The sequence below is a fragment of the Anopheles coustani genome, chromosome 3 (genome assembly GCF_943734705.1).
Source record: "Anopheles coustani chromosome 3, idAnoCousDA_361_x.2, whole genome shotgun sequence".
NCBI classification, from domain to species: Eukaryota; Metazoa; Arthropoda; class Insecta; order Diptera; family Culicidae; genus Anopheles; species Anopheles coustani.
The window spans coordinates 11,326,578-11,353,172 of NC_071288.1; the positions used below are offsets into that span (position 1 = coordinate 11,326,578).

Below are 26,595 nucleotides of genomic sequence, written 5' to 3' on the forward strand. Positions count from 1 at the left end.
ACAATTTGAAGCACCCTGTGAACTAGTGATGGAACAACTGAATCCCTACAAGGATTCGAATCTTTCGACTCAAATCCATTCTGAGATCCGGATCTTCGAATCCGAATCCCAATCCGTCATATCATACATGCTCATCTAATGCCGATTTTTCATATGATGTCTTACTTTAACAATTGTACAATCAATGGTTGAATTAATCCAAAGGCTAAATCGAGCTTGTGAATGGTCCCCAGGACCATCTGGAGCGCTATCGCTATCCGCTCCCAGTGGAAGCTGTTTCAATTCAGTTCCGAGGCTTCAAACTGAAGCACCCTGTGAACCGTCAGACTTTTGTACCTCGTGGATTTCAACAATCCTGTGTTTTGTTTTCTATCGGCAAACGTTTGCCCGTAATTTATTCACTTTCCTCATACAAACTCCATTTCAACCGGACAGAGAACAGAAATGCCGTACCGAAGGAAGAAAATGCACGATGGAAATACGCATCTACGCCGTCGCTGGAGACTACGGTCCCGAAAGAAGGATTTAGACGAGATCGATGCCGATTTGAAGAAAAATCCGGAACAGCTACTGCAGCAAGAAATTGATTTGGATAAACCCGGATTCGCACAGTTCTACTGCATACATTGTGCGACGTACTACATCAACGACCAGGCCATGCAAGCGCACTTCCGCACGAAGGTACACAAACGGCGCTTGAAGGCGCTCGAAATCGAACCATATACGGTAGAAGATTCGTTGAGAGCCGCGGGGCACGGTAGCTTTGTCCAGCCGCAAAAACGAAAGATGGAAACGCAACCGTCACTGCCAGAGGTTGAGGCAGGTAAACGGATTAAAGTAGATACCGTCATGGAAGATGAAAAACCTGCCAAGCGGGAGCTATCTAAAGCGAAAAAGTATACCGACTTTAAGCAAGTGTTGGAAGAATTGTAATAAACCGGTTAAATAAACGATGAAAAAAAGAGGATGTTTATTTGAAAATTAACGTTGGGACTGGGAACGATTTGCATGATCCTATCCTCTTATGGTTGGTACGATTCCAGCGCTGTAACCCTCAGGGTTCACATGTGATCCATAAAGTGCGGTGTGCCAGTTTCGTTTCGTCGCTTCGTCAGAATGTCGCAACCAGTCTCCGTTACGAGCAAAGTTTGTTCGAACTGCGCCGAATACTTACCGTCCGCGGTAACCGCAGTCCAATCATCTGGCCACGATACATCTCGCCAGGTACCTTCCGAAATCATTGGTTCAATCGTAAAGCAGTGTCCTGGTTTCATGACGCCTACAGCTGAGTTTTCTACAATGGGAAAAATTTTCAACTGCATTAGTATGATTATTTGAGAACGCCGGGATGAATGTGTAGCATCAGAACACAGCTTACTGGCATAATGGGGTACATTAGGGGCAGTATGGAACAATCGATGTATTCCATGTCCACAATAGCTCTTAACAACACTATATCCATGGGCTTGCACATGCTTTTGGATTACGTTTCCTATTTCACGATAGCGTTCACCGGGCCTGAGGGTAGAAAAGGGTAAACATGTTCTTTGTAGTTCTTGTAGGCAATGTTTTATGAGAAAAACATACTTAACGATGTCAATCGCCTTCATTAACGCCTCATATGTGACCTGCACCAGCTTCTTATGCTGTTCCTGAACATTTCCCACGAAGAACGTTTCGTTCAAATCCCCATGGAAGCCGCGATGGTATACCGTGACGTCAACATTGCACAAATCTCCATCCTCCAGCGGACGCTTGTCCGGTATTCCATGGCAGATAACTTCATTCACCGAAGTGCAACAAGACTTCGGAAAGTTGTAATAATTCAACGGACTAGGATAGCACTCCCGCTCGATGGCAGCCTCATGAACAGCACGATCTATTTCGTCCGTGGTGACGCCGACACCGCACACTCTGGCAGCTTCGTCAAGTACCTCACGTCCCAATCGGCAGGCCACACGCATGCCCTCAATTTCCTCGTCATCCAGAATCTTGATCGTATTATTCCCCCGTAGTGCTTCCTCCGACTTGGATCGACCTTCCTTGTGATCCGCATAGTCCGGCCGGGGAATCGCAAGCGGGACCGTGCGCATAGGCGACTGTTCGAAGGGCCGCAGCTTGCCGGTGAACGTATAGTAAGGCCACGGGTTGTACGCGTTGGAATCCTTATCCTCTGTGGGACGGAAATAGGGCAGATTATTGGTATGCAGTGCTGGGCCGAGCAATGGGCCGGTCTTAAAAGCTTGCGCTTACTTGCGAGCAGATGGATGAATTTGTGCTCCTTCCAGGATCCTTTGAAACACTCCTGGCTGCAGAAGAAGGATCCTTGAATGCCTAGCTTCAAGCACACTGGACACTGCAGCGTTGCCGACTTCTTACAGTTGTCCGTTCCGCAGAGGTGTTTCGCCATTTCACTCATCTTGCTAATTCACAGGCGCACTTTACTAGCAACGATACGACGAAGTGTAGACGGCGTTTACGAAATGCAGGCGATTCGATAAAAAATGGTAAATCAAGCAAATAAAACAAGAATTACCTAACTGTACGGGAGAAGAAACCGGTTAATCCTTATAAGAACAAGAATGCTTCATGCATGCTTTAATTTTCCTTTTTTTCACTGCTGTCGTTTTGACAACAAAGACGTCAGTTGTGCAACGTTGTTTATGCTCAACCACCCTAGCGGCTTTGTGATAAAATGTTTATCATTTACGAGAAATCGACAATAAAATTCTAAGGAATGCAAATGTCGCTTAATTTACAATTTATTTTATAAATTTATTCCTTTATTCTCAAAGGCGATGCATGAGCAAAAACATTGTAGCATAATCATTTTCCAAACAATCACAGATTTTTTAAAGTAATTTTGTAGAGAGCCCACACATGTATTACTTTACCCTACACTTCTGTTGCTTTTATTTAAAGCCCATAAACTTGTCCAAGTGGTCAACGAAACTATCTAATGCCCCTGGGGCAAGACTTTGCAACTGACTAAAATCACTACCAACTAATGTTGACTGCAGAGTGTCCGGAGTGCAGTAAAATAAACATTTTTCTTTGTTAAGCCGCTCAGCTAACTCGGTTTGATGATTGTCCATCAGGGTTTCGTTGACTACGACAATCAGGGTTTTTCCGGCTTCCAGCACCTCTATGCAGCTTCCAGCTCCGGCGTGGCTTATCACGAGATCCGCCTTGGAAATGTCGTCCGCAATGTTGCTTTTCAGACTGTAGCCAGTAACACTGATGGTGGTGCGTTGGTTCGCATTCCGAAGATCAGGTTCCAAGCCTTTTCCAAACTGTATCGTAAGCGTTTCGCAACCGAGATTAACTAGCTCTTCCAGGACGTCGTTAGAGATGACTGCACGAACTAATTCGTCGAACTGTGTTGTGCCAACGGTAACGAACACGTTCTTGAACGATTTTTTGATCATTGTGGAAATTAAATATCTATTCTGGACCTTTAAACGAATTTGTATAGAAATGAGACATGTGGTTTTCGTTTCCGAAACGTAAAGAACGTAAACAAATATTTTGACGTAAACAGCTGTTCAAGAATTACTTCATTCATGAGTATCGGGCCCTCTGATAGTCGCGTTGTTGTCATTTGTCATCCACCAAATGAACAGAATGAACTGATGAATGCGAAAAACAATCATTTCGATTTCGAACAACCAGGGGCGGAAAACAATTTTGATTTCGTCGTTTCAGTTGCGTATGGATGTTCAAACCCAGAGGTTGCGTACTGAGAGGCCGCGGCGTGTTTCAAGTGTATTTAACATGTGCATCGATTCTAAACTCTACGCCGGCAGACATCAACACGTTTAGGCAAGAAATGTATCAAAATAGCCATTCCGCGTGTGTGGTGCATGGTGCATGAAGAGTATTTAAAAACTACTCTTACGCTGAACCTATCAAGAAGCAGTACAAATAATAAGACGAATCAATTCCTTGCCGAAAATAGCGCGTGATAAAAAAAACACAAACAATTCAAAGTGAGTTCGGACGACGATGTAAAGAAAAGATCAGATGATCATATAGATGAACATCCGACACGATTACAAGGTGTTTTCGTAAAACAGTCTTTCATCACTGTCTTCGCGCCGCGTTGATTAATTTATAAAGTCGAACGAATAATTAAAAACACAAGTGCGAGTTGGGATTCTATGTGGTCGGGCGATATGCAGTATCCTTCAAGCAAAGGGTTTCCATATTTCAACAGATTGGTAAACATCTTACACGTTGCGTAAAACTAGAAATACATTTTCTCCGAAGTTGGGTGAGTACTGCTAATATACTAAAATCCTTTCTAGTCAAAACCTCTTCCCGTACGATCTGCAGGCACCAATGTATACTTTGCCATCCTTGGCACCATCGTATTAATTTAAGGTGGATGAAAACATTAAACACTTCCCAGAACTAGTACACGAGCATTTGTAAGCGGGTCGATCACCACGCGGATAAACAGTTCATGATCGATGGCCCGATGATGGATCGCGAAGATGGAAGCGTCGGTGGCTTGTTGGCCAATTAGCACCGCACTGCTAGATATAACGCATTGCAATCCTCTGGCCATATGGATAAACCTCCTAGTTTGTGCCGATGCAGGTGCTGTCCAAGTATCGGTATTCCGTACCTTACATTTGATATGCGGCTATAATAACCAATCGATCAATTGCGCATCGTAAGAGCGGGTGGTTGCCGCTTATGAAATGCATGCGGCCGTGTGGCAGTCAACATGTACACTTTTATCTGTCTGGTCGTTTCGTTCAAATTGTAACATCCCGGTGCCACTTGTGTGATTGAGGTGTTAACAGACAGCTCGTATAGGCATTTATTGTTTCATAGATGTCAAATGAACCATTCTCTATTACTGGAAAATTAATGGATATAAACCAACGAAAAGAAAGAAGGAGGAACATTCTCAATAATCGATATCGAAATTTGAAATCTATAAAACCGATTCTTTGGGGATCAGGATACGTCAAATGATAGAAAAACTTGAACACAGCATTGTAGAAATATTCGCACGGACAAATCTTGGAAACAAAACAAACGTTCTCTAATAAATCCAAACGACCAGTTGATCGACATAATGGAAACGGTATGCGCGGGACTTTAATCCCAAAAGACAAAACGGTCCGGCAACAGCTGGCCTTGAATCAATTCAAGTGCCAATCTACGATCCTAAATTCCCTGGCATCACTACTGGACCGGCTCCGGGTATCAGCGAGACCGCGCAAAAGTAGCGACGGAAGGCACTTTCTCATCCCGGAAAGAGTGTGGAGCGAGAAAACAAAGTATATTCCGCTTCCTTCCGCCCTGCTCCCGTCAGCCGCTTTCAGACCATTCCCACCAGGCACGGGATGGACGGCCAGCAATCCTGGGATTACTCAATCTTCTACGGTAAATACGACCAGCCGCTCGAATTACCTCGGCAGGCAGCATGGCGTCCCCCATAATCTCCCTGCAAAGCTAGAGGATGCTCTAGGTATCGGACCGATTGGACGATAGTACGCAGTGGTGTGAACTGGCTACAGTTCACTCGCCACGACCCTGATTTGATAAATCAATTATGTTTGAACGTTACTTCTCCCGCATCATCCACCGAATCCGACCATATGTTGCAACCGATCGGCGTATTGCCCAGGAGTGATGAATCATGGAACAGTTACGATGCGATGCGCTTTTTCTCTTTTAACTGAAAGTGTTCAACTGCACAAGAGTCCGCACCCGGTACTCTACAAGGTCGGGGGTAAAGTTTGTCCAGCGTTCATTAGATGCTTCGAAGGACGAAGTGTTCTTTCACCCGGAAAGCATATCGACATATTGGATGTTGTATCACCGATATAACAATGTGATTACGTGGTTTCATACCCCTTGAAGTAGGCAATGTTAATGCATTGCACGTGTCGTATCTATTTCCGGAAAGGATAACGATTTAATTTAATTCCAAATTGTTTCTCTTACAAAGGACCTATTCCATGCGTCTGCCCTACGCACTCTATGCCAAGATATGCGTAACAGTGTTTTCTTTCTTATCTAATCTGACAGTGTAAGATAGCAAGTTCGCTACTATCGTTAGATGCTCCAATTGATTCGCAGGTTCTGCTTTAGTGGCACAACAGTTGCGAATATCCAAGGTCATGTACATTTTTCGAAGAATTTCTTGGCAAATTAAAGTACACGAAATTAGTGTAGTTGGAGAAGCATTTACGAGTATCATCATGAGAAAAACTTTTTTTATCAATTCTTATTACAGTTTTTGTACATAAAGCATAGGAATTAGAAACATGGTTATTGAACAATGAACTGTATAGCCAATCCAAGGAATTATAATGGATTGTTTCGATAAAATCGATAAAATCTGTTAATCATGTTTTGATAACACATCAATGATATCAATTTATCCGCTTGTTTCATCGGCACGAATCACGCACTTCCAAGCAATCCAAGTTGGCCGACGTCATACTACGTTTCCCAACAAGGGAACGGATGGTAGGTTTGAGTCGAGTGACGCTCCAGCTGGGGGCAACCCGACCCTTTAACCTCACCCGAACCTGCGCTCATTTCGTATGCGGGAGCGAGCATAATTCGTTAACGAATCCGTTCGGGATGCGATTGGATTAATTGTCCCAGCGTGCGTGTGACAATAAGCTCCAGTAGTAGCAGCACTCGCCGCCGGTTTCACTCTGGGCTTGTGAAGGTCTATTTTATTTTATTCGAGCTTCGGGCAATGGTACCCCGGCTCGGTCAGTGACTTATGTTGTAGCCGATGTTCAACCCGGCCAGGCCGACGAACCGGACAACTTAGAACGGAAAAGAACGGGCCATAAAACCACCCCTACTTGGGTCGAGCACAAACCAAGCCGCAAAAGGAGCCGATTTATTTCTTTGCCTTCGCTCGGAACCAGCGTTCAGATGTGTTTCTTTGCGGTTGACGTTATGATGATTTGCCACGCCGTTAAGCTACTTTTTTTGGACCGATATAAATGTGTACTATCCGTCTCATAACGAAGCGATTCCACACTAACCCGCATTTAGGGTACAAATCGATATCGGGCGGTGTGATAACAAAGAAGAATTGCGAATGCTAATTTCGGCAACCTATTTGCAGTAAAAGTGTGTTTAAATTTGTATAAAAAAAGTGTTTTGTATAAAAAAACAGAGGATTGTTAAAATAAAATCTTATACTGGATTTTGTGCACTTATTTGTATTCATTTGTATACATTTTAATTGTTTTAATACCGACTGATTCGTAAACTTCCAAATTTTCTAAAAGACAAAAACCATCATTGATGAAGCGAACGGTTTCCACGAGGAATTATAAAATATTTTATATAAATTTGAACCATCATGTTCCATTGTTCATCGTACCGAATTCAGTCGGACACTTTGGAGGCGCCCCCTTGGGTGGCTCCGGTATCATCCCTTTGATTTGAAATGGTAATACCGACGGTCTTTTCTTCGTCTTCGGGCAGGAACGAGTGGCGTGCGAGGTTAGCATAACAATATGCTGCCGTCACTGTGATCCCACCGACCGCCATTCTCTTCCGTTCGCCACCGAACGACACTGGCCACGGCGAATGGTTTGCGGCCGAAATAATATAATAGAATATCAAACGAAAGCGAGAACGCGACGAGATGAGATCGAGCGGGGGCGCCCTGGTGATGTGTTTAAAAATTTAACCATTACTTAAAACCCCACTGCGGAAGACCGCAAGTACAATGGGGTTTTGAGAAATTGAACGAAAAAAAAAATCGGGCCACATAAAACTGAGAAGGAGACGAGGGAATAGAATTTAATACGACCACATCCGGTCCGGGTCTGCTGTGGTTCGTAACGCTGTATCTTTCTCCCGTTCGTCGGGATGCACTGGTGACAAAATAGGGTAAGCTTCCTTCGGCCACATTTCCAGTCCGTGCAGCATAACTTAAGTTATGCTGGTTAATTGTTGCATTTAAATTCAACGTGATTGGGTGGTGCACCCATGCCGGCCGGCCTGTGGGGGCTTCATGATCGCGCTGGTTCTGGACTGTAAATCTGTCCCAACGCCAAACGCTAACCAGCATGTAACAATGCAAGTTCTTTGAGTGGTGAAGGATTTCCGTGATTACCAGTCTTGCCGCTTCCTTCGCTGCCCCCTCCGCAACCGTTTTGTCTGAGGCCATCGTAAACGATCATCGTTTTTCCTTCAATAACTACCGCTTCCTCCGTATGCCTCAACCGGATGACAGCCGACGAGCGACGGGATCGGTGCCGGTAATTTAATCGGCAAATATTTCATACGAGTTGACAGGACACCCGGTTGGTCGCTCCGTCCTGTAATCGAACCGCATCGGGTAAACGTTCTTGAACCGTGGCTCGTATGATGTCGGATTTTTCGGGGTACAGTACTAGTGGCCAAAGCTGGTCGCAGATCCGGTGTAGAATTTCTCCGACCCGCTTTGGTCGATTTGCACTGGATCGGGTGAGCATCAATCTCCGCTCGGATCGACAGTCTCTTCCTGACACCTTTCGATTCATCCAACCTGCTGCTGGTGCTGTGAATTGCGGTACCGTTAGTGTGTCTCGAAACAGTTTACTTTACACCGGTTGGTTTGTTTTATTTTTTCGTTTATTTTTTATTTTTGTTTCCTACGACATCCCGAAACTGATGCTGCAATGGAAGAAGCTCATGCAAGGCGTCCAGTTGACATGCCGTTATCACCGTTTCACGGTTCAACTCCTTTTCGAAGCGAACTGATGGAACGGTCGTAGCCCAGTGAAGTAAAGCACAAGTGGACGTTTTTTCTTCTTGTTCGATGTAAAGAGGACATTGGTCACCATTGACTCTGGTATGGCGTAGATGAGGGCGAACCTTTGCAAATCATTATCAGTCGAAAAGACGAACGACGAAAAAGAATACTTTGGAACAGCAAGGAAACGAGGCCAACGTGAATGAGATTAGAATGAATGCAAACAATTGAAATATTTTAATAATTTGTTTAAAGCAAAGTTGTTTCCTAATCACCGTTAAAGTATAATCAATACTGGGAAAAGTGGAGACCGAATTATGCCTCTCCTTTGTTACCTTCTTCTTCTTGGCGTAACGACCTCTTGGTCATGCCTGCCCGTTAAGGGCTTACGAGACTTGTTTCCCTGTTGTAGTACGTGGATAGTCAGTCCTCTCGTACAGGGGAGGGTCCGGTCTCGGTTGGGATTCGAACCCACGCCGTCGAGGTGGTGAGCCCCAACGCTCATGAGCCGATTTTCTAACCGGCGCTACCGCTCGGCTGTCGCGGACCCCCTTTGTTACCTTATATCTAATGAATATAATTTTATTTTTCGTATGACATGTAGAAAGTGTTTATCATTTGTATTCACTTTCAAGTTTCATTGTCAAGATCAATTTCCCTAACTTCCGAAGAGAAGTTAAGCTAGTCAATGATTAGATTTGATCCTCAGAAATACACATTTTGTTTTTCAATAGGAAACATTTATAGGTTGGCCTTTAAACAAACTACAGTATTTTCATACATCAAATTTTGATATTATAAATTTACAACCCGGATTAACGCCAAATTTTCGCACTGCTATAACTAATGCTAACACATTAATTAGAGAAAAAATACATTTTATACAACTTTTTTTTCATTAACTACGGGCATATCTTTTTTTAGAGCATATGGTAACTTTTCGAAGGGTTCTGTTGTGCATTATTCAAAAATACAAATGGACTCCTACATCCTTTTTCATAATTTCAATTTATTTTTTAACTGAGACCTTCACGGAACGTTGCGCAAAGAATGGGTTTCATGCCAAGCGGAATTAACGGGGAATGAAAAAAAAGTTGACTGAAAAATAATCAGTCTAAACATTTGCAACGACATCGCCGTCGCCATATGGGCCGCATGCCTTTTTGGCTTTTGTGAATAAGGGTGTCGGCCCATCCCGCCACGAACAGGACGAATGCCGTTTCCATGCCGAAGATTATGTCGTCTTGCAATTCTCTCACGCGTTCTTCCTGCGGCGGTCGGCTGCGAAATGGTTTTGCGGGAAAAGAGGGGTGAAAAATGTGGACAAGAAAGTGAACACCGTGAAACGTAGCCGCACAAGGCAGCGAAGGAAACGAATGTGATTGGATTATGCATGTGACTCATTACTGTGTGCCGGATGTGTCGAATATTTGAATGAAAAAAAAAAATGGGACGTGGTTCGTTTTGCGGTTTCAATTCCGTTGCAAACGGTTGACATTAAGCCGGAAAACCGGATAGAAAAGAACGATAAAATGACACAAAAAGGATATTCTAGGCAATGGGGGTTGCTGATTGAGTAAGACATCGATTGGAAACGACTTTGTTTAATCGCCTCGAATCGACCCTTTTCGGCGCATATCGCACACAGCGTTTCATGTTCCAGCAGGGTTAACAATATTTTTTTAATTTCTGTTAAACATTTTTAGTCCAAATTTAGGTGAAAGCCAGTTATACCTAATGTATTTCAACGTTTTTTCAGTTAGATTGTCAAAAAAACGTTTCGGTTTTATTACGATAGTGTTTTGATGAAATTAACCCATGGTTTTTAATTGACCATAAATTAATACCGCTTCCTTCATTAGGTAAAAATAAAGTAAAACACAAGCAAAGTCTTCACAGGCAATGGAAGTCTATAAATTGCTTGAGGTCATAAAACATACCGCATCCAGAAGAAATATAATTCCTGAAGTAGACCATCCTTGCTTCCCGACATGGTTATGTTTTTAATCGATTCAAATTAATGCAATCCAGATTAATAAAGACCATCGTTGCGCTCATTCCCAGCATTCCTCCAGATAGCCGACAAGTGAGATCGGGATCGATTGGTCGAATTTAATGTCGTCCCCAGCAGTAACAGAAGACCGGCGTTAACAGTTATCAATCGAGTAACAGCAACGCACATCAACAGCATAGAGTCATGAACAATAACAGCAAGATGCAAATCCGAGAATCACTCGCCGTAGAGGTGGACGGCACAACGGTCCAAGGGCCCCGGGGCTACCTTATCACACGGACGACGCTGCTGGCCACAGTTGCCATCGTGTGCTGCCTTCTGTTTGGCTCCGGACTGCTGATTTATCACTTTGCCTCTTGCGAGGAGCATCTTCTTGGGTCCCTTCCGCATACGACAATCTGCGAACATCAACACTCATCGGCATCGCACCAGCACCAGCATCAACAGGTTCTGGCCGTTACCGAAGTGCCGCCTGTGACCTCTGCGGTAGTGACCCAGGCACCTATCCACACGGACGGTGTGCCTACCGACAGCGGCCTACCGGGCAACACCGGAACCGATGCCATGGCACAACCTTCGTCGAACGACAGCGACACGGCGATTACGTCAGCGGCTCGGGAGAACTTGCGCCTGCCTCGATCGATCGAACCCGTTGCGTACGACATTCGGCTCGTACCGTGGCTGGTGGAGGACAACTTTACCTTCCACGGCACGGTAGAAATCGTCGTCAACGTGCTCGAAGGCTGCGACAACGTGACGCTCCATGCGGCTGCCCTCGTCATCCACGAGGCAACCGTGGAGCGGCGGATGGTGGATGAACAGGCAGGAAAATCACCGTCAAATGCAGACGGGGAAACTACGGAAAATCCGATAGTAGAAAGGATCGAAATCGACCGTAACCTTACCATCGACAGCAAGCAGTTCTATGTGCTGATGCTGAAGACGCCCCTTCGCAAGGGCGATCAGTATGTGGTCCGGCTTCGTTACGAGGGCGTACTGAATAACTATCTGCAAGGGTTCTATCGCAGCTCGTATACAGCGAACAATGAAACGAGGTAACGTTAGCGGTTGGATGTTAAGATATCTCCAATACATTTTGTACCCCATAGGTGTTTAGCTGATAACGATCTGTTGCTTTCTTTTATTACAGTAGACTCATGATTATCCGCGGTTATTCCAGATTGTTTAACTGCTTTTGGTATTTGCTATCAGACGTTCCTAGCTTAATCGCTTGATATAAAGTAAATCACACGAAAAAGAACTTTTATTAAATATATACTTAATTATGGTATGGTTAGTATTACTTCTTAGGTATAATCTCAAAACAGTAAAAATAATCCCACTCTTGGGCGCGTATAATCGAGAGTCTGCTGAATTTGTACATACAAACCTATGTAGTATAATAAGTAATCTAATTTTACCCTTGTAGAATGTATGTAAATTGAAACTACAGGAATAGTACAACAAAACTGCTTTTTTAATAATGAAAATAAGCTTGTAGAGTTGGTTGTTTCGCTATTCAATAAAAAACTTAACCTTCGTTTTAGGTGGACTGCTACGACACAATTCCAACCAACGGATGCACGACGTGCCTTTCCGTGTTTCGATGAGCCTGCACTTAAGGCACGGTTCAACATCAGCATTGCCCGACCAAAGGATATGGTCTCACTGTCCAATATGCCTCGGTTGCGTTCCTACGATGCAAGGTAAGTGCATTTGCATGGTCGGACGCGTGGTCTCCAGTGTTCTAGATTGAACCACACTTACAGCGACATCGAGGGTTACGTGTGGGACGTTTACCAGCAGTCCGTACCGATGTCCACGTACCTGGTGGCATTCGTCGTGTGTGACTTCCGCAACCTGACGGAGGGTAACTTTTCGGTTTGGGCGCGTTCCGACTCGATCCGATCGGCTCAGTACGCGCTGAGCGTCGGTCCGAAGTTGCTCAAGTTCCTGGAGGACTTTTTCCACATCGAGTATCCGCTGCCCAAGGTGGACATGATTGCCCTGCCGGATTTCAGTGCCGGGGCGATGGAAAACTGGGGCCTCATAACGTACCGCGAGACGGCAATGCTGTACGAGGAGAACGTGTCCGCCCTCAGCAATAAGCAACATGTGATCACCGTTGTGGCGCATGAGCTCGGTTAGTTGTAGTGTGTTCTCGTTTGGTATGGTTAGTAAAATAGTATCCTTCACATCCGTAGCCCACCAGTGGTTTGGCAATCTGGTGACACCCTCGTGGTGGACCGACCTATGGCTGAACGAAGGTTTCGCCAGCTACATGGAATACCTCGGGGTGGACGCGGTTGAACCGAAGTGGAAGCCGATGGAACAGTTCGTGGTCAACGAGCTGCACAATGTGTTCTCGCTGGACGCCCTCTCGTCGTCGCATCAAATTTCGGTAGAGGTGCACAATCCGGAGGAAATTCATGAGATTTTCGACAAAATTTCCTACGGCAAGGGTGCCACCATCATCCGCATGATGGATCACTTCCTCACGACGGACGTGTTTAAGCGGGGACTGACGAACTATCTAAACGAAAAGTATGTGCACGCCCACCGCACTTTGTTGGTGTAATGCCATGTGAACCCATGATTTGATTTTCCTTCCAGAAAGTACCAGAGTGCAAACCAGGATGATCTGTGGGAATATCTCACCAACGAAGCTCGACGAGGGGGCATCTTCGATGAGTACACTTCGGTGAAGGAAATCATGGACACTTGGACGCTGCAGACCGGATTTCCCGTGGTATCCGTGCTACGCAACTACGACATGAACAGCATCGTGTTTCGCCAGGAACGGTTCTCGTTTGCAAATGCCCTTAACGTTTCCGATGCGGCCCTGCTGGGCGAGCGGTTCCTTTGGTGGATTCCGATAACCTACACCACACTCGGCGAAAGTAATTTCCGCCAGACGAAGCCAAATATTTGGATGAAAGCCGAGGCATCGTTGGAAATGAACAATCACGACATTCCCAGCCACGACTGGATTGTGGTGAACGTGCAACAGACAGGTGAGCAGACAGCCGTTAACAGATACTTAGTGCCATTATAATCAAACTCTTACACGGTCTCGTCTTTAGGATACTATCGAGTAAACTACGATCAACGCAACTGGCAAATGATAGTTAGTCATCTGCAAGACAGAACCAAGTTTCGATCGATAGCGGCCTCAAATCGTGCGCAGCTGATCGATGACGCGTTGAATTTAGCCCGTGCGGGGTACTTGGACTACGCGATTGCACTGAATGTTACCCGATACCTCGAGCACGAGACAGACTACGTACCGTGGAAGACAGCCATTGCTTCGTTAAACTACATCGACTCGATGCTCATCCGTACCAGAAATTACGGACTGTTCAAGGTGTGATAGCGCTGTTTAAACTTAGACAGTATGTTTTACATTAACGATTTTAATATACTCCATGCAGAAATACTCATTAGAGTTGATGGAAAAGATCTACGCAGAAGTAGGCTTCGAGGATCACCCCGGTAATGATTTGCTGGTTGTGTATAAGCGAATAAGTGTGCTGAAAGCTTTGTGCCACTTGGGAAGCAAGGATTGCGTTAATAATTGCATTCGCAAATACTACGATTGGATGCAGCAACCAAATCCGGACATTAACAATCCGTGAGTATTCTATTGAGTTCTGTCCAGCACGGAAGCGTGTGAGTTTTCTAGCATTTTCCTTTCCATTCGGTAGAATTTCACCCAACCTCAAAAGTACCGTGTACTGCACGGCCATCAAATATGGCGACGAAACAGAATGGGATTTTGCCTGGGAACGGTTCCAGAAGGCGACCGTTGCAAGCGAGAAGGAGATTCTTCTCTCCGCCATGGGTTGCTCTCGGGTACCGTGGATACTGACGCGATACCTCGAGAGCTCGATGTCTGACGAGTCTGGCATTCGGAAGCAGGATGCATTCCGAGTGTTCTTGTCCGTGGCGGACAATGTCATCGGTCAGTCACTCGCGTTCGACTATATGCGCAACAATTGGTCAAAATTGAAGGAATAGTAAGTACATTTAGGGGAATACCATGGTACTCAAGTTTGCGGTTCTTTATTGCACGTCTAAACATTTGTTTTCAGCTTCGGTGCTTCTATGTCAAACTTGAACATTATTCTCAAGTACTCGACGAAACGGTTCAATACCGAGTCGGAGCTACTAGCGGTACGTTACAACACAAACAAAACCGTTGCCCAAAACCCAACTGATTGGCAATGTTACATATTTTTTAAACTATTTTCATCTTTCACAGCTCAAGGAGTTTGCCGAAACACATTTGAAAGATAGTGGCCGCACCATACAGCAGGCAATTGAGCTGACGGAGGCAAATATTGCGTGGTTAAACCGAAACGCGCAGCCGATTGTTAATTGGCTTAATGAGGTTTAGGAACGTAGTGTGGTCTCTTGGCCAGTTCGGGGTGGAACAGTGGACTTATCCAAAGCGTAAAAGATCGAGGTAGCAACGGCTAGCCGGTAGTAACTCAATTAGTTGCAAGCAGTTTTATTGATTTAAGGAGCGTACTTAAGATAAATAAAGTTATATGATAGTTTGGAATTACTGTGCATACCGGAGATGCTTGACGGCCGTTGAGAGAGAAATGTTACAAATAGCGCACGTGATCGATCCAAAAACTGAGCTGGATCGTTTAGTGCCTCAACAGGTTAAAGTACTTGCCTAAAATTTTACGAAAAAAACACTTTCACGTATACAATATTTCATGTTCCTTTATTTTTCATTTAAGAAGTGATGTATAATTTTCCCTTCATGCAAGACATTCTTTATGAGACTACCATCGGCATACCACAAGCATTACAAGACTAACAATCAGTGCCATGTTGGCAAAGACTGTAGCAGCACCACCATCGGCTTTCTTTTTCAAGAAACCATTGATTTCGTCACGGTTTCGCAGCGTGAACTGTTTGTTGGTCTCATACTCTGCAAGTCCATTCTTGATCGAATCATAAGCGGACTGGCCGAGGGTATTCTTATTTGTCTCGATGAACGCACTGATCGTGTCCCTTTCGGTGTCGCTCTTCAAACGGGCGAGAAGGTTGTTGAATGCAGAGGCAACACTCAAGTAACTACCATGCCTAGCGGAGAGCGAGAAAAGCAAGTTCAATGTAAGTAAGTACATATTCTGCGTCCGTAGTGTTCACCGAACTCACCCTGCAGCCCAAATTGCATGGTTTTGTTGCAGGTAGTTTGAAGCATGTGGCAAATTGTACTGGTTATTGATGATATACAGGTATGCATTGCTCTTGTCTTGCGATCGAATGTGCTCAGAAGCGATGGCGTCCATCATAATCTGTAAGTACAATTGATTGTAATAGATCTTCCTGGTGTTTGGTTGAGTATTTCACCCTGCCGAAAACACAACTCACACTAATCAATTCATACGTCGATGCACAACCCATTCCGCGCAGTATGGTAAGCTGCTCCGTCGCTACATTGGAAGACAAGTACTGATTCCACAGGAACTCGAAATGAGCTTTGGTACCCTTGCGAGCTCCCTCGCAGTACACCACCTGGCGGAGATCGGGATGGACTCTGTAAAAGAAATTATTATCACTATAATTTATCTAATTGGTGCGACTAGACGAACGACACTACGTACTTCACTGAAGGGTTCTGATAGAATCTCTCGAATTCGGCCACTGCTGCCTTGCTACACGCTTCGTGACCATAATTGCAAGCCCATTGCAAGACGTTTTGGCGCATGTAGGTAAACACACGGCGTTCGGTAGCAGACGGTGCTTGGAACATGACGGTTTCATACGCCTTGGCAAAAATGTCCAAGATGTGAATCTACGGAAGAGAAATGGAACTTGATAACATGGCTTACAGATAGTTATCAATAGCAATAGAAACTTACCGCGAACAGATCCTCGTCCTCCTCATGAATCCTGCGGGACAGCGTCGTCAGTCCATTTACTGCCGCCAGCCAGGGTGCGTATTCGGTTTCGTGCTTGAGATATTCCAAAATCTCCAATGCCGTATCGTACGGGACGACATCTCCTCGGGCCAGATTGAACAGATCGTCGACGAGTTGTGCACGGTTGAGCACATGAATGCCGCCGAAGTTTTCGCTGTGCAGAGCCTTGCTTATTTTTCCCCACAAGACAGCATCATAGTTGACGCGATAGTATCCAACTTGCTGGTTATTCAGGATAAAATATTCAACATCGGTTGCGTTGGCCATGGGAATTTCGTGAGAGGCTGTCATCACAAACGTTGGGTTCGTGTTGGCGAAATCAGCCGCCTTGGTGGCATAGGTCAGCGGCAATGGCCACAATGTAGCATCGGAATGATTAGGTTCATTGACGAGGAAACGCTTTTGTGTGATGGTGAATCCATTTGTATTACTGGTGACAGTTACCAGAGGGAATCCGGACTGCACAGTCCACGGTTCCATGTACATTCGTACGTTGGGATTATATCGGTTGAGAGTGTTGAACAAGTGATCTGGGCGTACGGATTTATATGCATTTTCCTTTATATAAGCTCTTATGGCGGTCAAAAAGGTCGATGGAGTCATCAAGTGTTCAATCATTCTCAATACTACAGCTCCCTTATTGTAGGAGATGTTATCGAAAATGGAACTAGCTTGTGCCTGTGTGTATACAGGATGCGTCATGGGGTGCGTTGTGATTAAACTGTCCATTTGCATAGCACTTTGAACTTGCTCTACCACAAACTGGTGCTCAAGATCCCAGGAAGGCTCCACCAGAGCCGTAGCGAAATACTCGCAATAGCGAGCGAATCCCTCGTTTAACCAAGCCACATCCCACCACTCGCAGGTCAGCAGATCTCCGAACCACTGATGGGCAATCTCGTGTGATATAACGGTTGCGATACGCTGTTGCTGCATAGTGGACGAGTCATCCGAACGGAATAGAATGTTTGCCTCCCGATAGGTCAATAGACCCCAGTTTTCCATAGCTCCAGCCGAAAAGTCCGGCACCGCCGCCATGTACATGCGCGTCATCTCAGGCACATTCGAGTACGGATAATCGGCCCAATCATCAAGGGCCTGCAGAACTTTAATACCTTCATCCAAACTGTATTGGGTCTGATTCTGGGCTTGCGGGCGGGCGAGAATTCCCATGTTTTCGCGTTGGTTCACTTCGTAAGGTGCAACGATGAAAGCCAGTAGATAGGTCGACATTTTTGGAGTAATTCCGAACGTCGTTAAAGTACGTCCAGTTCTACCAATAAACGATGATAAATGATTAAGCGTTGGAGAAAATCCCCCAACCTACTCAACAAGCCCAGTGATAATACTTACTCTGAGGGGGCGGTATTTACGATCGGCGTGTTGGAGTACACGTTGTATTGAGGAGTTTTATGGTTGATCTTCAACTGGAAGGTCGCCTTAAATCGGGGCTCGTCGAAGGAAGGGAATGCACGGCGTGCATCAGTTTGTTCGAATTGTGTTGATCCCAACCATACTTTGGCACCGTCGAGTAGATAGTAGCTACGATAAAATCCAGCCATATCATCATCCATATTGCCAACGTATGTGAAAGATAATACGTATTCCGTATTGGGTTGAAGGGTAACACCGTTGGCTAGTGGAAGCGTCAATACTTCCGTTTCGCTATCGTAGATCTGCGTGAGGGTTTGCACAAGACTGTTGTCTGATTTTCGTACCACACTCCATGCACTGATGTCCATTCGTGCCATATGTAGCTTAATCAGCGTAACACCTTGCTTCTCGGTTGTGACAGTGATTTTTGTGTTGCCATCGAAGGTAAAAGCTTGTTTGCCAGCTTCAGCCTCAATGTATGGTTTGATCTCGATCTCGTAGTGCGTTGGCCATACATCATCATTCAACCGGTAATCCTCCGGCTGGGCTCGTGGTTCGGCTTCGACCAACAGATAACGTTCGGGGTCTAGAGGGCTTGCCCTTGACGTCAAAACGAAGCTACAGGCAACTATGGCCGCGAGGGCTATCACATTTGTGAACATCATCCTGCAATAATTGAATGAACTGATTGGATTGTTGGAATGATAACGGTTTGTGAAAATATGCCATAAATGTAAAACATGAATGGGATTCACACTCTGTGGATTGATTGGAAATATCACGTGTCTTAGCTTATCTAGTTAATGACAATGATTCATCGCAAGGCTACTAGCTCAGTTTTGTCTTAGCAACGGTCAACACAAATCAATAAGATTGCTTATCAATCAAATTTCACCTTCGCGAAACACTACAGATTTTCGACGAATTCTGATGGATCTCCCATCACTGATATTTAATGAAAGTAAATGGTGCTGAATTTACATTCTTAGATAGTTTTGCTTTCTCTTTTGATGGATTGCAATATTCTAACAGAGCAAAATTAGAATAAATTGTTTAAAAGTATATCTGTTGTAAGGCCATAGATAGAGACACAACACTACGCAATCAAGGAACAATCTGGTAACACTGATAGACACCAATCAACTGTTATTTTACAAACGTGGTCACTTGAAACTTTCAATAACGTACATTCATAATATACTTTTTTATCGATATGTTTATAATTTTTTAAAATTCCAAACATGTTTTTTATGAATTAGTTCACTGTTATTGAGAACCAGCGAGATGTTTTTCCACTTGTAAATATTTTCTTTGGCAGAAACAATTTTCATCACTTCTATCCTACTTTAGCCCCAAAGAGATGATGGCACGTCTAATTACCTGTTTGCTTGCCTAGGATACTAGGCTACTACTCGACGGGACGGGAAAGTCGATCCTCTTATATAGAAGAGGTGGTACTCGATCGCACGAAGAAGCGGGAAAGAATTTTGGAATGGAAAGAAAAACAAATCAAGATGACAACCATTATCAATACTTTACGATAGCACGCAGCCGATAACCAGCTCCCATCAATATTTGTACGAAGCGCATCCGCCGAAGGGTCTCAATAAAATAGTTAAGCTTACTCACACGCTCCGTCGGTATTACAGCGCTGACCGATAGCGAGAAGATTCGTGACGTGCCCACTTTGTTGCCGGTAACGTTCTCGCGGTTCACACGAATTGCTGGAGTGGCAATCTCTTCCCCTAAATATGTTCGTACCTACATTTTGATTGATTTGTAACAACCTTCCTGATTGAACTGTCGTTGACGGTAAGGTGCAAAATACCCGTATCACAAAACCGACTGGATGAACGATGAAGAAGAACTTATGACGTCTTATTACCGGTTACAGCAATACAAGATTAATAGGTGATTCACGGTCGTAAAAAGCGCATGTGATCACTCATGTGAACTTATTGATGAACAGATATTCGAATGAAACTTTTTAATAGATAATAACCAATTTTACAACAGGTTTGAACATGTTTGCAAATGAAAAACAGTTCTTTCGAGTAGATTCGATCAATGGATTATATTATAATATAAGCATTTATACAGCCACAGCATGGACTTCGATCGCATTAATCCGATCGAATCGAGTGGTCCATTTTCATACATATTACGATAAAAGTTCAATTCCTTTTGTATGAAAATTGAGAGCTCAATTCGATCGGACTAATTCGATCAAAATCCGTGCTTAGGCTGATAACGTCAATATAAAAAAAATCACTAGAAGAGAGCGCAACAAAGTTTATTGCGTTGATGCATCTATTTCGAGAAACTGCCCAATTTATATGTAATAAATACGATACTTGTATTTTTACAACGAAGTCCGAGCAAGTTGTGTGAAGGAATGAAAAGAAGTAAAGAAGTTTATCAGAAGGGAGGAAGTTGCCAATACAAAAGGAAGTACACAAGGAAGTTTATTGTATTGTTGTATGTAGTTTACCCCAACCACCCTTCGCCACGAGAGGAAAGACTGTCCATATTCCAGAAAAGCAAGGCAGAAAAGTTGAATTTTACTATAATCACTTTATTAACATTTGAAACAGTCACTGTTATTTTAATCGATGGTTCCATTTCAGCAAGCATCGTTGCTGTCCTTACCAACGACATACTACGAGAACCAACAGACTAACAATTAATGCCATGTTGGCAAACACCGTAGCGGCGCCTCCATCGGCTTTCTTTTTCAAGAAACCGTGGATTTCGTCGCGGTTTCGCAGCGTGAACTGCTTGTTGGTCTCGTAATCGGCAAGTCCATTCTTGATCGAATCATAAGCGGACTGACCGAGGGTATTCTTATTTGTCTCGATGAACGCACTGATCGTGTCCCTTTCGGTGTCACTCCTTAGACGGGCGAGAAGATTATTGAATGCAGATGCCACATTCATGTAACTGCCATGGCTGTGGGAAGAGAAATTACGAGGCAACAGTTAGTGATTGTACAAAATTTTCGATTTGGGACGTCCATGACAATACGTACCCTGCCGCCCAAGTCGCATGATTCATTTGTAGGTAGCGAGATACATGGGGTAACGTATACAGATTGTTGATAACATAGGTGTATGCATTGCTCTTATCCTGAGATCGGATGTTCTCAGAAGAGATGGCGTCCATCATAATCTGAAACATATTGAATAAAGACACTTTAAATTCCCGATCCAATTATATGATTTATAATAAAAATCTACTTACACTAATCAATTCATACGTTGATGCACATCCCATTCCCTGGAGGATAAGAATCTGCTCCGTCGCCATGTTGGAAGACAGGTATTGATTCCAGAGGAACTCGAAATGAGCCTTGGTTCCCTTGCGGATACCCTCGCAGTACACCACCTGACGTAGATCGGGATGGACTCTGTAAAATAAATTATTATGATTATACTTGAAAGTGAAAAAAGTGTCTGGCCATACGGCAATCCGTACTTCACTGAAGGGTTCTGATAGAATCTTTCGAATTCGGCCACTGCTGCCTTGCTACATGCTTCGTGACCATAATTGCAAGCCCATTGCAAGACGTTTTGGCGCATGTAGGTAAACACACGGCGTTCGGTGGCAGACGGTGCTTTGAACATGACGGTTTCATACGCCTTGGCAAAAATGTCCAAGATGTGAATCTACGGAAGAGAAATGGAAGTTGATAATATGGCTTACAGATAGTTATCAATAGCAATAGAAACTTACCGCGAACAGATCCTCGTCCTCCTCATGAATCCTTCGGGACAGCGTCGTCAGTCCATTTACTGCCGCCAGCCAGGGTGCGTATTCGGTTTCGTGCTTGAGATATTCCAAAATCTCCAATGCCGTATCGTACGGGACGACATCTCCTCGGGCCAGATTGAACAGATCGTCGACGAGTTGTGCACGGTTGAGCACATGAATGCCTCCGAAGTTTTCGCTGTGCAGAGCCTTGCTTATTTTTCCCCACAAGACAGCATCATAGTTGACGCGATAGTATCCAACTTGCTGGTTATTCAGGATAAAATATTCAACATCGGCTGCGTTGGCCATGGGAATTTCGTGAGAAGCTGTCATCACAAACGTTGGGTTCGTGTTGGCGAAATCAGCTGCCTTGGTGGCATAGGTCAGCGGCAATGGCCACAATGTAGCATCGGAATGATTAGGTTCATTGACGAGGAAACGCTTTTGTGTGATGGTGAATCCATTTGCATTACTGGTGACAGTTACCAGAGGGAATCCGGACTGCACTGTCCACGGTTCCATGTACATTCGTACGTTTGGATTATATCGGTTGAGAGCTTCAAACAAGTGCTCTGGGCGCACTGCTGTATACTGACGTTCCTTTACATACGCCCTCAACGCGGCCTGGAATGTCGATGGAGTCATGAAGTGCTCCATCATTCTCAACACCACTGCTCCCTTATTGTAGGAAATGTTATCGAAAATACCGCTGACTTGACTTTGGGTGTATACAGGATGCGTCATGGGATGAGTACTGGTTAAACTGTCCATTTGCATAACCCCTTGCAACTGTTCTACCACAAATTGATGCTCCAGATCCCAGGAAGGCTCCACCAAAGCAGTGCCAAAGAATTGATAGTAGCGAGCAAATCCCTCGTTTAGCCATGTCACGTCCCACCATTCACATGTCAACAGATCTCCGAACCACTGATGGGCAATTTCATGTGCGATGACGGCGGCTATGCGCTGCTGTTGCAGACTTGTCGAGTCATCCGAGCGATACAGTATGTTCGTCTCCCTGTATGTCAACAGGCCCCAGTTTTCCATAGCTCCAGCCGAAAAGTCAGGCACCGCCGCCATGTACATGCGCGTCATCTCAGGTACATTCGAGTACGGATAATCAATCCAGTCTCCAAGGGCCTTCAGAACTTTAATACCCTCATCCAAACTGTATTGGGTCTGATTCTGGGCTTGCGGGCGGGCGAGAATTCCCATGTTTTCGCGTTGGTTCACTTCGTAAGGTGCAACGATAAATGCCAGCAGATAGCTCGACATACTTGGAGTCATACCGAATGTGGTTAGAGTACGTCCTGTCCTGCAAATAAACAGAAAGAATTGATCATCTCATAGTCAATTCACTAAATGCAGGCCTTGAAGTAATACTTACTCTGAGGGGGCGGTATTTACGATCGGCGTGTTGGAGTACACGTTGTATTGAGGAGTTTTATGGTTGATCTTCAACTGGAAGGTCGCCTTAAATCGGGGCTCGTCGAAGCACGGGAACGCACGACGTGCATGAGTTTGTTGGAACTGCGTAGATCCAAGCCATACCTTGACACCGTTGACTAGATAGTAGCTACGATAGAAACCATGCATGTCCTCGTCCATATTGCCAACGTATGTGAAAGATAATACGTATTCCGTATTGGGTTGAAGGGTAACGCCGTTGGCTAGCGGAAGCGTCAATACTTCCGTTTCGCTATCGTAGATCTGCGTGAGGGTTTGCACAAGACTGTTGTCTGATTTTTGCACCACACTCCATGCACTGATGTCCATTCGTGCCATGTGTAGCTTAATCAGCGTAACACCTTGCTTCTCGGTAGTGACAGTGATTTTTGTGTTGCCATCGAAGGTAAAAGCCTGCTTGCCAGCTTCAGCCTCAATGTATGGTTTGATCTCGATCTCGTAGTGCGTTGGCCATACATCATCATTCAACCGGTAATCCTCCGGCTGGGCTCGTGGTTCGGCTTCGACCAACAGATAACGTTCGGGGTCTAGAGGGCTTGCCCTTGACGTCAAAACGAAGCCACAAGCAACTAAGGCCGCAAGGGCTAGTACTTTCGTGCCCGTCATCCTGCAACAATTGAATGAACAGATATGATCGTAGGGATGATTACAGTTTATGGTACTATTTCTATATCAAGTGCATGAGTAGTAAAGCTCGCAGTCGATAAGTTTGTGGTTTTGACATTCATTGCTCATACTTATGTGACACCATATTTTATGAGACACTACATCTTATCAAACGTGTATGCCGAATCAGGTGACATCCTGCGATTATTTTTATACTAGACACATGCTGTTACTTTAAATTGACAAATTTTATTGTTACTTCTTTTGGTAAATCAACTTTTTCGTTTAATAATCCGTAAAAATATATTTTGTTGTGTGTTTGTCGATCATTTTGAATCCTTAGATCTTTAACAATACTAATTGCTAACTATCTAATTTCTATGTGTCCTATAAAATATGATCTACTTTGTAACGGGTACACGGAGATGAGTTCGGAATTTCTATTGTGTAACTGCCACGAGGTCACTGTCACATATTTATATTCTGCCTGTTGTACATGTTACATGCGCATGGACATCGTGTGAAATAAACTTCACACATACACACACAGGATAATTTGAGAGTAAAAGCAATATCACTTAAAAATATGTAAAAGCCCAATCACTTGTGTGTTAAAAACACTTGAACAACCACATGTGTTAACAACACTTGAATGCAAATTTTCTGCACACTGCAGCCTAAACAGACAACTAGAAGCACAATTACCTGCTCAGTTTACAGGAAAGCACACCTTCTACTGCCGATCGCATCGATCGGAATCCCTTTTTATAGAGAAGCTTGCAGTTGGTTTTTATCAGTTGTTGATGATATCCGTTATCTGCGTTTTATGATAGGTCACTTAACCAGTTTACTTATCCTCGTTGACACAGAATAGAAATGGGCGTAACAATTGAAAAGCTTCTTAAAAGCTCTGATGTTCTTACTGATGTTGTAAACAAAACAAAAACAGTGAAAATTTGGTTATTCCTTAATTGTTTGAAGAAATTTTTAATTTGTTTTGTTGTATGAAAGAATTGCTGTGACAATCAATTTCTGGGAGTGAAATAGTATTGGTTGATAATGAACCGCTTGGTTGGTGAACCTATAAATTATTGACTTATTATCTATCATGACACACCAGATAATGTTGAATGCGTTTACTTATTAGCACATCTGCGAAACAAAGAACATTTATGGGACATTCAAAACTTTAACTGGGCCAGGCTTATGCCATTTCAAATGCGCAAGACGTATTTCACTTGCACATTCTTGCTGTATTTGTCCAGAGAAACAAATATAACTAACCTGTGTAACACAAAACATAATAAATAATTACGTTTAGTCTATCCATTCATTACGCTTCTTCTTCTTCTTAGTCTATGAGATTTTACACCAGTACGGCTGTTGAATCCAGCTTCCTGGGCCTTCGCCAACTAACCTGGTGATGTAGACCTCTGTGGGTTAAGGACCGGCAACTAGGGCCATATGCTCCCCCATTCATTACTCATCGCACTTTTGTCTAGTAATAGGCTATTGTTCTTTGTTTACCATTCACCATTTATTTGAATCTTCTAATATATAAAAGTCACCGTTGCCTGTGTATATATATATAAATATATATATATATGTATGTGATCGCATCACGCAAAATCTACCGGGCCGATTTCCACCAAACTTGGCAGGAAGGTAGCTAATTTTCCAAGGTTGAATGATCTGAACTTCGTTTGTTGATATCCCTATACCTCCCTACCCCTCCCGAACACCTACCCTCTAAAATTAATGAAAAACAATTATTACTCAACGATTATTGAATGGATTTTCACAAAAATTGGTACACATACTGCTCACACAGGAACATAGCATGAATTAAAATTTCATCTTTCTAAAAGAAGGGGAAAGGGGGGCTCTCATACTACCCCATACCACGAAAATGGTATAAATACAATATGGGTATTAATTTCGAGTTATTTTTGGTCTCTAAAACGAATGGTCTTACTCTTAATGTTCAATCTTACCTCAGACTCCCTCTACCCTCCTCCTCTTCGGCAAAATAATAGCAATGCTCAAAATGAAAAGCGTTAATTCTTATCACATGTATGCTACGCAAAATCTACCAAGTCTATCTGAACCAAACTTGGCTGGAATGTAGCTAATTTTGTATTTTTTCTAATGCCCTCCTTCCCTACCCCCCCTTTCGAACACCCATCAATTACAATTATGAAAAATAATAATAATTCGTTAATTATGGAAAGGGTTCTTACAAAAATTGGACCTCATACTATTTTAACATATAGCCAACAAATGAGAATATTTCATCCATTTGGCGGAAGGGGTAAGATCCTATATCTTTGCTAAACAATGGTTACAATTCAATATGGGTATCATTTTCGTACAATTTGGGGTCACTAAATCGAATGGTTACACTTTGGGTGGTCAATCTCATCTCTCCTACGTAACAAATATTCTCAATCATACAAAATCGGTCTAATCAATTCAACCAAACATAATTATAAGAAAGCCAATTTTTCAAGTGTGAAATGTCCAACATTCTTATGCCTCCTTCCTGCCTCTAAATTTCAAACACCTGAACGATAGAAAATATCTAAAAAGAAAATGATATCACCCTACGACAGATGCGACGGATTTAAAAAAAAGACACTATTTGACACCGTAAATATCGTGGGGTGATGGTAGAAGTGCTCTTAAATAATCGTCGATTATCTGTTGTC

General features: G+C 43.7%; 5 protein-coding genes across 6 annotated transcripts; 2 read left to right on the forward strand and 3 right to left on the reverse strand.

The window, feature by feature from the left end:
- Positions 1-334: 334 nt before the first annotated feature.
- LOC131264438 (zinc finger protein 593 homolog) lies at positions 335-976 on the forward strand. The gene has a single exon (XM_058266744.1). It carries the CDS (start codon positions 445-447, stop codon positions 931-933), a length of 489 nt encoding a protein of 162 aa, XP_058122727.1. The 5' UTR covers positions 335-444; the 3' UTR covers positions 934-976.
- On the reverse strand, positions 947-2,640 carry LOC131264422 (methionine aminopeptidase 1). 2 transcript variants are annotated; one of them, XM_058266727.1, is made up of 5 exons: positions 2,537-2,640; positions 2,254-2,439; positions 1,588-2,173; positions 1,379-1,518; positions 947-1,294 (listed from the first exon to the last, which is right to left on the reverse strand). In XM_058266727.1, the coding sequence occupies exons 2-5, from the start codon at positions 2,417-2,419 to the stop codon at positions 1,062-1,064; spliced, it is 1,125 nt and encodes a 374-aa protein (XP_058122710.1). In that variant the 5' UTR covers positions 2,420-2,439; positions 2,537-2,640; the 3' UTR covers positions 947-1,061. The 2 variants fall into 2 exon arrangements, with proteins under 2 accessions (XP_058122710.1, XP_058122717.1); XM_058266734.1 differs by having other exon boundaries at positions 2,254-2,444; positions 2,537-2,615.
- A 261-nt stretch (positions 2,641-2,901) lies between these two features.
- LOC131258666 (UDP-N-acetylglucosamine transferase subunit ALG13 homolog) lies at positions 2,902-3,494 on the reverse strand. The gene has a single exon (XM_058260024.1). The coding sequence runs from the start codon at positions 3,426-3,428 to the stop codon at positions 2,913-2,915; it is 516 nt and encodes a 171-aa protein (XP_058116007.1). The 5' UTR covers positions 3,429-3,494; the 3' UTR covers positions 2,902-2,912.
- Positions 3,495-10,931: 7,437 nt separating this feature from the next.
- LOC131261531 (aminopeptidase N) lies at positions 10,932-15,250 on the forward strand. The gene is made up of 10 exons (XM_058263592.1): positions 10,932-11,803; positions 12,296-12,454; positions 12,518-12,891; positions 12,953-13,292; positions 13,362-13,762; positions 13,832-14,112; positions 14,180-14,379; positions 14,453-14,764; positions 14,840-14,921; positions 15,010-15,250. The coding sequence occupies exons 1-10, from the start codon at positions 10,932-10,934 to the stop codon at positions 15,142-15,144; spliced, it is 3,156 nt and encodes a 1,051-aa protein (XP_058119575.1). The 3' UTR covers positions 15,145-15,250.
- Positions 15,251-15,473: 223 nt separating this feature from the next.
- LOC131260776 (uncharacterized) lies at positions 15,474-23,887 on the reverse strand. Its single transcript, XM_058262594.1, has 12 exons — positions 23,202-23,887; positions 21,797-23,129; positions 21,539-21,729; positions 21,305-21,470; positions 21,093-21,232; positions 20,714-21,013; positions 18,044-18,730; positions 16,631-17,963; positions 16,373-16,563; positions 16,140-16,305; positions 15,924-16,063; positions 15,474-15,848 (listed from the first exon to the last, which is right to left on the reverse strand). The coding sequence occupies exons 1-12, from the start codon at positions 23,885-23,887 to the stop codon at positions 15,545-15,547; spliced, it is 5,637 nt and encodes a 1,878-aa protein (XP_058118577.1). The 3' UTR covers positions 15,474-15,544.
- Positions 23,888-26,595: the final 2,708 nt, after the last annotated feature.

Excerpts from the sequence above, each read along its gene's own strand:
- LOC131264438 (XM_058266744.1), top strand. The coding sequence starts at position 445 with ATGCCGTACCGAAGGAAGAAAATGCACGATGGAAATACGCATCTACGC.
- LOC131258666 (XM_058260024.1), bottom strand. The coding sequence starts at position 3,428 with ATGATCAAAAAATCGTTCAAGAACGTGTTCGTTACCGTTGGCACAACA.
- LOC131260776 (XM_058262594.1), bottom strand. The coding sequence starts at position 23,887 with ATGACGGGCACGAAAGTACTAGCCCTTGCGGCCTTAGTTGCTTGTGGC. Across the intron at positions 21,730-21,796 it reads AGGACGAGGATCTGTTCGCG|ATTCACATCTTGGACATTTT; the intron begins GTAAGTTTCTAT and ends TCTCTTCCGTAG. Across the intron at positions 16,064-16,139 it reads CGACGTATGAATTGATTAGT|ATTATGATGGACGCCATCGC; the intron begins GTGAGTTGTGTT and ends TTGTACTTACAG.
- LOC131264422 (XM_058266727.1), bottom strand. The coding sequence starts at position 2,419 with ATGAGTGAAATGGCGAAACACCTCTGCGGAACGGACAACTGTAAGAAG. Across the intron at positions 2,174-2,253 it reads ATTCATCCATCTGCTCGCAA|AGGATAAGGATTCCAACGCG; the intron begins GTAAGCGCAAGC and ends TCCGTCCCACAG. Across the intron at positions 1,295-1,378 it reads TAATGTACCCCATTATGCCA|AAAACTCAGCTGTAGGCGTC; the intron begins GTAAGCTGTGTT and ends TTCCCATTGTAG.
- LOC131261531 (XM_058263592.1), top strand. The coding sequence starts at position 10,932 with ATGAACAATAACAGCAAGATGCAAATCCGAGAATCACTCGCCGTAGAG. Across the intron at positions 14,380-14,452 it reads AATCCGGACATTAACAATCC|AATTTCACCCAACCTCAAAA; the intron begins GTGAGTATTCTA and ends TCCATTCGGTAG. Across the intron at positions 14,765-14,839 it reads TGGTCAAAATTGAAGGAATA|CTTCGGTGCTTCTATGTCAA; the intron begins GTAAGTACATTT and ends ATTTGTTTTCAG.